Genomic DNA, 13,192 nt, shown 5'->3' with positions numbered 1-13,192 from the left:
AACATGTGTTAAGTCCTAGTTTATTAAAATAAAAAGATTTGGCGATTCGGATTTTCCCAAAGTGAGGATGAGTTGCCAGTTCAGTATTTTATGTAATTAAACCCACTACAGGTTCCAAATCAGACGAAAAAATGCATGCCCAGTTTGGCTCTTATGAAAGCACTTTACAAATTATGAATAGCTGTTAACTCAATACACCTTGTAGTTTCTTCTGACTTTTGACTCTTTGAAAACAAGACAAGCTATGGGTACCCCGGGCTTTGTTCAGGGAAGACAGGCTGATAGAATGGTAGGTGGGTAGGTAGATGGATAAATAGATAGAAAAAGAGAGAAAGAGAGGAAGGAGATAGAGAGGGAGAAGAGATAGATGGATAGACAGAGAGAGAGAGAGGAAGGAGATAGAGAGGGAGAAGAGATAGATGGATAGACAGAGAGAGATAGAAAGAGGAAGGAGATAGAAAGGGAGAAGAGATAGATGGAAAGACAGAGAAAGAGAGAGATGGAGAAAAGATAGATGGATAGACAGAGAGAGAGAGAGAGAAAGGAGATAGAGAGGGAGAAGAGATAGATGGATAGACAGAGAGAGAGAGGGAGGAAGGAGACAGAGAGGGAGAAGAGATAGATAGATGGATAGACAGAGAGAGAGAGATAAAGGGCACGGAAGTGAAGTAATAAAGCCGCTGTTGGTCAGCATCTCACCACACGACCACAACCAACCAAAGTCGTAAGATGACCGGAACAATATCCGACAGAGATAGCGAACGCCCAGCCTCTCGACGCGCCCCTGGAATGCACACGGAACCGCACCGACACGTGAGCCCTTGGCCCGGGAAGAGCAGCCCGAAGGAGGGAACGAAGGCAAGCCGAGCTCCCCGGAGACACGCTGGAAACCCAGGAACGCCAGGCGCGCTGGATTGGCGTCCGGGGCCAAGGTCGCCCGGCGCCATTCTAGGTCGCCAACCTGACTTTCCAAGATTGTTGTGAGTGCAGGACAGCGCGCCGGGCCGTGACGCTCACTCTCGTTGCAGCCTTTCGCCGGCGGGAACGTTGTGTGCAGGCCAGGCCCTTCGGAGTGCAGTGGAGGCTCTGTCGCTAGACGGGCGCGAGCTGTCAGTTACGGCTTGTCTGTCGAGACTCTGTCCCAAGGTTGACGAGTTGTAAAAACCCGACTCGACGTATTAACCTCACCTGCAACCGCCCAAGAAGGCAAGCCAGGGCTGCGGCGTGCGATATAGCGGGACCGGAGCCTTCGGTCCCTTCAATTCTGTACTGTGTCGCGCACGGATAACATGGTGAGTGCCCGCTCCGGCTGCTGCGAGGAGGGGAGTGCTGTGGGGGGGACTCTGTGGCTCTGTGGCTCTGTGCGAGGAACGGGTGGAGGGAGACCATACCATGCTGTGGATCGCGCGGTGGAATAAGTTTCAAGAAATGCGATGTTTAGATTCTTTTCTTCCCTTTTTTATTACGTGTGTGTCCTTTCTTACTTTCTGTTCTTCCTCGGTGCGTCTTTTTTGTAAATGAAAGAATGAATATTGATCGAATAGCTGTACGTTCTGTCAGTGGCACTTGTCAGTACGGGAATGCGCGCTTGCCTGTGTCTCCACGTGCACGAACTTCTATTTGTGTTTGTTTGAGTGCGTGTGTGTCTGCATGTGTAAGAGTGGGTGAATGGATGCGTGTGTGTTTGTCTGTATACACTTATAAAAATGAACAGATTCCTGGACGAAAAAAAACGGGAAAAAATCCAACATGACACGAATAAACAAGTAAAGAAATTACATTTTTACGTAACTTGGAAGAATGCATGACTGGAAGAATTGGAACTCGTTGGCAGGCTTTGGTGTGTGTGTGTGTGTGTGTGTGTGTGTGTGTGTGTGTGTGTGTGTGTGTGTGTGTGTGTGTGTGTGTGTGTGTGTGTGTGTGATGTATATATGTATGTATATATATGTATATACCAAATTATATCTGTCTATCTATTCATTTAACCATTATTGTAGTTCCAAAATCAGTTATACCAATAAACATAAATAAAACGACAAAGGATGATAAACAGAAAAATTCAGAGAGAAATCAACGGAAAGGGAAAGAATCAGAGAGACAACTTGTTTTTCCGGAAAATTCGATCTTGTACTTGGTCACAGAAGAGGGAAAGGGAGTGAGAGCGAGGATATTGATGCCCGTGTGAAGGGAAAACGAGCCAGTGTCTTGGTGTAGTTGGGTGGGTAGATAGGCCTTTGTTCGAGTAAGTTTCCTGGTGTTGGGTAGATAGATAGGCCTAGGTTCGAGTGAGTAATCTTGGTGTTGTTGGGTAGGTAGATAGGCCTTTGTTCGAGTAAGTAATCCTAGTGTAGTTGAGCAGGTAGATAGGCCTTTGTTCGAGTAGTTTCCTGGTGTAGTTGAGTAGGTACATATGCCTTTGTTCGAGCAAGTTTCCCTTTGTGGTTTGGTAGATAGATAGGTCTTTGTTCGAGTAAGTAATCTTGGTGTAGTTAGGTAGGTAGATAGGCCTATGTTTGAGCAAGTTTCCCTTTTATGATTTGGTAGATAGATAGGCCTTTGTTTGATCGTTTTTTAGTGTAGTTGAGTAGGTAGATAGGCCTTGGTTCGAGTAAGTTTCCTAGTGCAGCTGGGTAGGTACATAGGCCTTGGTTCGAGCAAATATCCGTGGTTTAATTTGTTACGTATACAGGTCCTAGTTCGAGCAAATATTCCTGGTATAGTTGAGTACGTAAATAGGCTTTCGTTCAGGTTAATTCCCCTTTTATAGTTTGGTAGGTAGATAGGCCTTAGTTCCAGCAAATACCCTAGCGTAGTTGGGTAGATAGGCCTTCGTTCTCGTAAGTATTCCTGGTTTAGTGGGGTAGGTAGACTGGAGTAGATTGGCTTTGGTTAGAAGACGTTAGTAGATAGAAACCATGTCTTGTTTGTAGGACTGATTATAAGAGAATCAAATGGTGTTTGTGGATGGGTTGGGTAGTTGAAGTGAGGTGATGTAGGTTGTAGATTGTAGATTGGTATTTGCTGTGGTTATGAGGGGTTGTAGTACAAGTCGGGTGTCTTTTTTGTTTAGAATAGGTTATGTTAGGTAATAGGTGCTGTATATTTAATCAGATGTAGTTTGGTATACAGAGAAATACAAGTTTGAAATAATACTACATTTAGTTTATCAATTTTAAACTGTTAAACACTGTCTTATGAAGGCTTATTATAATTACTTTTCTTTAGATGTGTCTTGATATATTTAGTATAAAGAAATCTGCTTTAGTTATTTGATTGATCTAACTAGTTTATCAAATGTTTTTGTGTTTTAAGAATAGTTAAAATGTTTGAAATGAATAGATGTTGTGGTTAGAAATTATTTTTATATTTGATTGACTAACATTTCAGATATATGAAATCGAAGCAAATTTGGGTGAATTAGCATTTTGTTCCTAACAATAGAATAAAGGTTGAGCTCCAGTTGCGGTTCTTTGAGTAGCTTGTTCAAAACGTGTTCACAGAGTGCCTTATCAGTATTCCTGTCCTTGTTAATGTAAAGAATGCAGTAAAAGTGCATGGTGAGAGTAAGTAATGTTGATACCAGTGCAAGGTGTATGCAGGTGATGGTGATTGTACTGGTAATACTGATACTAGTATTATTAGTAATAATAATAGCGATTCTAATGCTAATGCCAATACTGACACTAAGATTAATACTCATTCTGATACTAATACTAATGATACTAATACTAATACCTATACAACTATTACTACTACTACTACTACTGCTGCTACTACTACTACTATTACTACTACAAATAATGATAATAATGATCATAATAATAATAATGGGATAGCAGATGGTGGTTATAGTGTAGCTGCTACATCACTGCATGGTAATGATGATAATACAGTACATTAATGCATGGTGATTGCAGATGATAGTGTTAGTAGAATTGTGATATGAATACACGATATAATACGATACAGATGTGATATCAATGCAAGGTGATATCTAGCAATGATGGTCGTACACTGATAGTATTGTACAGTGAGAGTAGATGCTGGTGATGGTGATAACAAGATATAACAATATTGATAACAAGGCCAAATCTAATGTCTCAAACACGATGATGATAAGCAATCATAGACCTTACAGTAGAAATACAAAAGGACAAACACAATGTTCCGAATACGATGACGACAAGCAACAATAGGCCTTACAAAGCAGAGATACAAAATCGAGTGTAGCTCTTTTTTCCCCCTCGTGAGGAGTGTAAATGGGGGTTCGAGTTGGGTCAACACTTTCACTATATTAAATATGTCACCAAACACAACCAGTCTCGTATGGTGAATGTGCAGAACGCGGGGGATTGTGGTGAAAGGAGTGAGTCAAAGTGGTGGTGTGGTGACTGTGGTGTGTGGTGTTGTGGTATGGTGTCTTTGCGTGTGATTGGGGTGTCAAGTGGTTGGTGTGGTGACTGTGGTGTGTGGTGTTGTGGTATGGTGTCTGTGTGTGTGTGATTGGGGTGTAAAGTGGTTGGTGTGGTGACTATGGCGTGTGGTGTTGTGGTATGGTGTCTTTGCGTGTGTGAATGGGGTGTAAAGTGGTTGGTGTGGTGACTATGGTGTATGGTGTTGTGGTATGGTGTCTTTGCGTGTGTGAAAGGAGTGAGTCAAAGTGGTGGTGTGGTGGCTGTGGTGTGTGGTGTTGTGGTATGGTCTCCTTGCGTGTTAATGGGGTGTAAAGTGGTTGGTGTGGTGACTGTGGTGTGTAGTGTTGTGGTATGGTGTCTGTGTGTGTGTAATTGGGGTGACAAGTGGTTGGTGTGGTGACTATGGTGTATGGTGTTGTGGAATAGTGTCTTTGTGTGTGAATGGAGTGTACCGTGGTTGGTGTGGCGAATGCGGTGTGTGACGTTGTGGTATGGTGTCTGCGTGTGTGAATGGAGTGTACCGTGGTTGGTGTGGTGATTATGGTGTGTGGTGTTGTGGTATAGTGTCTTTGTGTGTGTGCATGGTGTGTACTGTGGTTGGTGTGGTAACTATGATGTGTGGTGTTGTGGTATGGTGTCTGTGTGTGTGTGATTGGGGTGCACCGTGGTTGGTGTGGTGACTATGGTGTGTTGGTGTTGTGGTATGGTGTCTTTGTGTGTGAATGGGGTGTACCGTGGTTGGTGTGGTGACTATGGTGTGTGGTGTTGTGGTATGGTGTCTTTGCGTGTGTGAATGGGGTGTACCGTGGTTGGTGTGGTGATTATGGTGTGTGGTGTTGTGGTATGGTGTCTTTGTGTGTGTGAATGGGGTGTACCGTGGTTGGTGTTGTGGTATGGTGTCTTTGTGTGTGTGAATGGGGTGTACCGTGGTTGGTGTGGTGACTGTGGTGTGTGGTGTTGTGGTATGGTGTCTGTGTGTGTGATTGGGGTGTACCGTGGTTGGTGTGGTGACTATGGTGTGTGGTGTTGTGGTATGATGTCTTTGTGTGTGTGAATGGGGTGTAAAGTGGTTGGTGTGGTGACTATGGTGTGTGGTGTTGTGGTATGATGTCTTTGTGTTTGTGAATGGGGTGTACCGTGGTTGTTGTGGTTACTATGGCGTGTGGTGTTGTGGTATGGTGTCTCTGTGTGTAAATGGGGGGTACCGTGGTTGGTGTGGTGACTATGGTGTTGTGGTATAGTGTCTTTGTGTGTGTGAAAGGGGTGTACCGTGGTTGGTGTGGTGACTGTAGTGTGTGGTGTTGTGGTATGGTGTCTGTGTGTATGAATGGGGTGTACCGTGGTTTATGTGGTGTCGTGGTATGGTCTGTGGTGTTGTGGTATAGTGTCTGTGTGTGTGAATGGGGTGTAAAGTGGTTGGTGTGGTGACTGTGGTGTGTGGTGTTGTGGTATGGTGTCTGTGTGTGTGTGAATGGGGTGTACCGTGGTTGGTGTGGTGACTGTGGTGTGTGGTGTTTTGGTATGGTGTCTGTGTGTGTGAATGGGTTGTACCGTGGTTGGTGTGGTGATTATGGTGTGTGGTGTTGTGGTATGGTGTCTTTGTGTGTGAATGGGGCGTACCGTGGTTGGTGTGGTGGCTGCGGTGTGTGGTGTTGTTTTATAGTGTCTTTGTGTGTGTGAATGGGGTGTAAAGTGGTTGGTGTGGTGACTATGGTGTGTGGTGTTATGGTATAGTGTCTGTATGCGTGAATGGGGTGTTGTCTAAGTTGTGGGGAATTTATGATGATGTGGTATGATGGATATGATGTTTGATGGTTCATTATGGTGGGTCTTGACTGTTGGGGATGTGGCATGATGTAGTATAGTGCGTATGGTGTATGAGTATTTAATATGGTGACTTTTAGCCGTTGGGACTTTGTGAAGAAGTATGGTGTATGGTGACTCAGTGTGGTGACTCTAAACTGCCATCGAATATGTGAATAAAATAGTATGGTCCTTTTCTCTTTCTCCTCTTTCTTTTCTCCAGTTTTCCCTTTTCGTCTATTCTTCCTTCTTTTTCTTTCCTTCACCTTTTATCTAATTTCCCTCTCTTCGCGTCTTCTCTCCCCTTCCCTCTTCTCTTTTTTTTCCGGTTCCCTCTTCTTCTCTTCCTTCTTTCATCTCTCCTTCTCTTGCGACTTGTAGTTTGCATTTACGTACACATTAGTCTACGTACACAAACGCACATAGATACACACTGATACACGATCAAGTTTTTTCTTTCTTTCTTCCTGATTCTGTGGATTCTACTTTTATTTATTCATTTATTTATTATATATATCTATTCTGATGATTAATAATTTCAGTAAAGAGGAAAAAAGAGGGAGAGAGAGAGAGAGAGAGAGAGAGAGAGAGAGAGAGAGAGAGAGAGAGAGAGAGAGAGAGAGAGAGAGAGAGAGAAAGGTGGGAGGGAGGGAGAGGGAGATAGAGAGAGAGAGGGAGGGAGAGAGAGAGAGAGAGAGAGAGAGAGAGAGAGAGAGAGAGAGAGAGAGAGAGAGAGAGAGAGAGAGAGAGAGAGAGAGAGAGGAGAGAGAGAGAAAGAAAGAGAGAGAGAGAGAGGCAGTAGGGAGGGAGAGGGAGAAGGTGGGAGGGGAAAAGAGAGAAGAAATGGAGGGAGGGAGAGAGATAAAAAAAATAATAATAATAATAAAAGACAGAAAGAGCTTTTCAAAACAACCTCCTAACATGGATCCTCATGAACTCTGACCTCCACCCCCCCTTCCCCTCCCCCTCCCTCCCTCCCCCACCCCTCTGCCTCTCCCTACCCTCCCTCCCACCCCACCCCCCTCCCTCCTCCATCCCCCTCCCTCCCTCCCTCCCCCTCCCTCCCCTCTACGCCTCTACATTTCACTCAATTTCAACTTTCAACTCTCGTGAGGTCGAAGAGCGATGACCTGGCTCTTGCTCTTGCCCTTATACCCCCTCCCCCCCTTACCCCTCTCTCCCCCGTTACCCCCATCCCCCTACCCCCCCCCTCCCCCCCCTTACCCCTCTCTCCCCTTACCCCCCCCTCCCCCCCACGCCCCTTCTACCGTTGTTGCTAACGAGTAAAAAAAAAAAAATGCGATTTTTGCTTCTTCTTTTTTCTTCTTCTACTTCTTCTTCTTCTTCTTCTTCTTTTCTTCTTCTTCTCTTTTCTTGTTTTATTAAGCGTCGGATTTCTGGCCCGATGCTGTGATTTGGTGGTGTGGGTTTGGCGAAAGAATTTGTTATAGAAATATCGAATGAGTGTGTGTGTGTGTGCTTGCGCGTGTGTGTGTTTGTGTGTTTTTGTATGTGCCCGTGTATGTGTGTGTGCTTGTTTCTGTTTGTTTGTTTGTCTTTGTACGTGTATGTATACGTTTGTGTGTGTGTGTTTGTATGTACGTGTACATACAAACAGAGAATGTACAGAGAAAGAGAGAGAGGGAGAGACAGAGAGCGAGAGAGAGAGAGAGAGAGAGGGAGAGACAGAGAGAGAGAGAGAGGGAGAGACAAAGAGAGAGAGAGAGAGAGAGGGAGAGAGAGAGAGAGAGAGAGAGAGAGAGAGAGAGAGAGAGAGAAAAGGCCTTCGAGTGTCACATCAGGAGGTGGAGGACGACGACGACGTCAAGGCCGACCTGCCCCAGTTTCCCTTCGAGGCGAAACGGTGCCCGTGAGACACACTTGCGCACGTGGGAGGGGGAGGGAGGGAGGGAGGGGGAGGAGGGAGGAGGAGGGAGGGGGAGAGGGAAGAAGGGAGGGAGAGGGAGGGATGGAAGGAGGAAGGGAGAAAGGGAGGGGGAGGGAGGGTAGCAGATGTACGTTTATACGCACACATGCACATTGATTCAGAAGTGCGTACGCATACGTATATGAACGCATGCACACACACACACATACGAACACACACACACACACACACACAAACAAAATCACACACAGAAAAAAAACACGAGCACACACCCAAAACAAAAAGCACACACACACAAACATCCATACACACAAAACACACAGTCACACAAACAAACTCGTGCACACACACACACACACACACACACACACACACACACACACACACACACACACACACACATACACACACACACACACACACACACACACACATATACCCCCATACATACACATACACACACAAACAAACAAAATCACACACAGGAAAAAAACACGAGCATACACACAAACACAATCACACACACAAAACAAAACAAAACAAAAAACACAAACACTCGTGCAAACAAAACAAAAAAAAACAAAAAAAAACACACAAACACTCGTGCAAACAAAACAAAAAAACACACAAACACATTCGTGCACACACACACACACACAAGCACACGCTCACACGCACACATGCACAAGGACAAAGATGTCGCAACTGACAGATCCTTCTTGACACAGAGCGAGAGAAACGTGTTACTGCATAAATCATATTCAAAATAGGCCTAAATAAGTAAAACAGGATTATATATGTAAAAAAGTTATTTTTCCTTCGTTCTCCTTGCATTTCCTTTTCTTTTCTTCTCTCTTTCTCTATCTTTTCTTCATCTTTTTCCTTTTTTGTCTATTCTTACCTTTTTTTCTTTCTTTCCTCTTTTATCATATTTTCTTCTCTTCGCGTCTTCTTTTCGGTTCTTTTCTTCCTCTCTTCCTTCATTTATTTCTCCTCCTCCATACCTTTTCTTTCTCTCTTTCTCTTTTCTTCCTTCTTCCTCCCTCTTTTCCCCATCATTCATTTCCTCCTCTTCTCTTCCCTCTTCCCCTCATTTCATTTCCCTCTCTTCTCGTTTCTTCTCCCCTTCCATCTACTCTTCCTTGCGGTTCTCTCTTTTCCTCTCCCATACCTTTCCCTTCTCTCACCTCTTCCTTTCTTTCTCTTTCTTTCCTCTCCCTCTTTCTTCTTCTCTCCTCTTCATTCCTTTCCCTTTCCCTCTTTTTTCTCTTCCTCCTTTTTCATCTTCCTCCCTTCTCCTCCGCTCTCCCTCTTTCTTCTTCTCCCTCCCTTCCCTTCTCTATCTGGCCTCTTTCCCTCCCTTCTCTCGTCCCTTTCCCTCTCCCATCACCTTCCCCCCTCTCTCTCCCTCTTCCCCTCCCTCCCTCTCCTCCCCTTTCTCGCCCTTTTCCCTCCTCCCCCTCCCCTTCTCCTCCTCTCTCTCTCTCTCTCTTTCCCTCAATCCCTCTCCTCCCCTTTCTCGCCCTTTTCCCTCCTCCCCCTCCCCTCCCCTCTCTTCCCATATCCTCCACATTAATCCCTCCTCTTTCTCTCACCCAGGTCCAGAGTGGGCGGTTGTGGTGGGCGGTGAGCCTGTTGGTGATGGCGGTGGGTGTGGCGGAGAGCACGGGCGTAGTGGACATGGAGGTGTGTCGCCACGGTTGCTCCGCCGTGCCTCAGGACCTGTGGCCGTACTGCTGCGAGTCCCACAATACGTGCTGTCAGGAATTTGCGGATTCGTGCGTGGTGAGTGTGAGGGTGAGGGTGAGGGGGTGGGGGCGGGATGAGGAAGGAAGGGAGACAGGGGAGGGAGAGATAGAGGCAGGAAAGGGGGAGAAGAGGGGGGATGAGGAAGGAAGGGAGAGGGAGAGGTAGGAAAAGGGGAGAGGAGAGGGGGATGAGGAAGGAGGGGATACAGGGGAGGGATAGGGAGGAAAGGAGGAGAGGAGGGGGGGTGAGAAAGGAAGGGATAGAGGAAAGGAGAGGGAGAGGCAGGAAAAGGGGAGAGGAGGGAGGGATGAGGAAGGAAGGGAGACAGGGGAGGGAGAGATAGAGGCAGGAAAAGGGCAAAGGGGAAGAGGAAGGGAAGGGAAGAGAAAGTTTAAGAAGAATGTCAGTCATTAGAGAAGGATTTCACATATTCAAGATGAGTAGTATCATGACCTTGCAAAATGCAACAAAAATGTTGATAATTAACCTACCATGTTTTGTAATACTTTGCCAAAAAAAAAATGTGATTAGCCTCTATTTCACGCTTACTATTCAAAAATAGGGTATTCATTTTAACTACTTCATACTCCATTTTAGGGTGAATTATCTCATCCATATCCCTTTTTCCCAGCACGACTGCCTTCCCCGAGTGAACTCCGGGGACGTGAGTGTGGTGGAGGAGCGCCCCGGCCTCTGCTGCGCCCTCTACAACCTCTGCTGCTTCCGGGAGACGCCCCGCATCTCCCCCAAGAGGAAGAACGACGGCCCTCCGCCCAGCATCCCCATCGTCCACCGGTTCAGCTTCCCGACGTCCGTCAGCCAGCAGAGGGCGCACTCCTCCCCCGCCCCCGCCGCCCGGCCTCCGGCGCCCCGGGACGAGCAGCCGCGGGAGCCGCCCAGGAATACGAACCCCAATCGCCCCCAACTGCCCAGGAAGTTGCCCGGCAGACCGAGGGACTCCGATGACGACCAAGACGCACGACCCAACTTCGCGAGTGGACCCAGACGCCCTCAGCTCCCCAGGAAACTTCCCTTCAGGCCCGACGACTCCGAGGGTCCCCAACCACCAAGGAAGCTCCCGAACAGACCCAGCGACGCGGACAGACCCCAGCCCAACAGACCCAACAGCTCGGACAGACCCCAGTTCTTAAGTAAGCCCCAATCAGAGCCACAGACCCCAAGAAAACCGGTCCCCACCAGAGCCGAAGGCCTCGCTGGCCCACAACCTGCCAGGAAGATCAAGGTTCGGCCTCGTCCCCAGCAGAGAAACGACGTGGAGCCGGAACGCGCCGAGCCCGAGGAACTGCCAGCGCCAGTGCAGACTGCTGAGCAAGAGGACAGACGAGGCCCGTCAGGTGTTGAAGAAATCAGCGCTGACCCAGAAGGGGAAACTGCGCCACTGCCAATTCCTCCAGCAGTGGAAAGGACGCCAAAGATCATCTCGGTCGAGGAGAGGCCGGCGCCGCAGCGGACAGCGCCTCAGCGGACAGCGCCTCAGCGGACAGCGCCTCAGCGGACAGCTCCGCAGCGGACGGAGGCAGCGGTGATCGAGCTGGCGGACGAACCCTTGGTCGATGACTTTGTGCTCCTCCCAAACCCTATCACCCAGGGCCAAGTCGCTGAGCCGGCCGAGAGCGTGACTCCCCCGCCAGCCATCTCCCCAGAGGACATCCCCACTTACCTCCCTATCGAAATCCCTCAAGATTCCAGCGCCCCCACCTACCTCCCTCTGGACGAGGGGGACGTCTTCGAAGCCCCACAGCTTTCCCCCGAAGTCCAAACAGCACCTGAGCCCAGCGAGGCCCCAGCAGGCAGCCCTGAACCCTCCCTGCCCAGCCCTCAGGAGCCCGAGGAGGCCCAGTCTCCCGACCTCACCGACGTCCCCGCCCCTCCTGCCGCCGCCACGAGAGGAAGAGGCACTAGGACCCGCGGGAGGGCAAGAGGCTCTCGAGGAAGGGCGAGATCCGACACAGGCGCTGAGGAGGCAGCAAGTACGAGGTCGAGATCAAGAAGCCGTGGCTGAAGGCCGAAGGCGCCGGAAAACGGAGGTCGACCCAATGCCATCTACTGCTAGGATTGCCACGGGCTTCCTTGGCGACGCGTCCATCTTACAAATATTCTGAAATGTTACAAAAAAGGGTGTTACATACCGAGTGTACATATGCAATATTTTGATACTTAAGCACAGCATTTGTAGAAATCTGCTTGGCATTGTTATCGTGTAAATAATACATGCACATCGATCAATCTAAATTGTATGTATATGTCTGACAAGCTTTAAGAGACTGTTTGCTTCATTGTTATCGCTCTTTTACTTTCAAAGCTTGCTGCAAAACGGCATTTTTCGATCAGCTGTTCGTGGAAGATACGAGAAGCCAAAAGAAGCCTTGTGTTTACATTTTACACTTGTTCCAACGTGTCTGCATTCATAGTTTGTGATATATTGCTTCCGTCTCTGGCTTTTCCTTTTATACTGATCTTAATTCTTATTGTGCCAAATTCATTTACTTTTTTCTAATATATAAAAATCACATGTTTAATTACAGCCTCTTATATTTGTTGCTAGACGGATTCTCTTGCATTTTATACATGAAATTTCATTATATAGTTTGTATAACTTACTGTATCAGTAGAAAATTACAAATGGAGAAATGACATGAATAAAAAAGAATGGTAGGAAAAAAAAACACTTAACAAGAATCTTGTGCTTCGTTTTTTTCTTTTTTTGTAATTTTCATTCATAACTTTTCTACGCAGGTCAGTAGAAAGTGGCAAAGAATATATGTCCAGTTTAATATATTCTGTTTAGATTCCCTAAGCCTTCAAAAAACAGTCGTATGGATATATTGATTTTACTCATTGATGTTCACTGAAAGATGTTCTGTTCAACAACCAATTCTTCCCGAACTGAGAATAAAGAACAGAAGCTATTAACTTCAATAGACATTCATTTAATACTGTTAATCTACCCGAAAGCAGTGGAATAACATTTCCACTCATGCTAAACCTGCCATCTTATGTAAATTTATTATCCACAATAAATACTTTACATCGATATATTTTTTTTAATACCTACATTCCAATCTCATCTTCCAGGCACTGAAATATTCGAATTGTTTCTTATCCTTCCTATATCTTATGCTATAAAAGTTAAGTGACAAAGCCGCATCGAGTTGAGAATGTCACTACATGCAAGATGATCCTTGTAAACCCTTGTAAAATCCTTAACATTGCCAAAAGAATGTAGTAATATTTTATATCTTCGTTTTACTCACAGCTTTTACTTTCTTTGTGTGTGTGTGTGTGTGTGTGTGTGTGTGTGTGTGTGTGTGTGTGT

General features: G+C 46.5%; 1 protein-coding gene across 1 annotated transcript; it reads left to right on the top strand.

Moving 5' to 3' along the window:
- Positions 1-980: 980 nt before the first annotated feature.
- Positions 981-12,910, top strand: LOC113806061 (uncharacterized). The gene is made up of 3 exons (XM_027357166.2): positions 981-1,292; positions 9,706-9,891; positions 10,487-12,910. Exons 1-3 carry the CDS (start codon positions 1,290-1,292, stop codon positions 11,876-11,878), a joined length of 1,581 nt encoding a protein of 526 aa, XP_027212967.2. The 5' UTR covers positions 981-1,289; the 3' UTR covers positions 11,879-12,910.
- The last annotated feature ends 282 nt before the right edge of the window (positions 12,911-13,192 follow it).

Source organism: Penaeus vannamei, chromosome 43 (genome assembly GCF_042767895.1).
Source record: "Penaeus vannamei isolate JL-2024 chromosome 43, ASM4276789v1, whole genome shotgun sequence".
Classification (NCBI taxonomy): domain Eukaryota; kingdom Metazoa; phylum Arthropoda; class Malacostraca; order Decapoda; family Penaeidae; genus Penaeus; species Penaeus vannamei.
The sequence above is the reverse complement of the archived record's forward strand: the minus strand, read 5'-3'. Positions and strand labels throughout refer to the sequence as shown.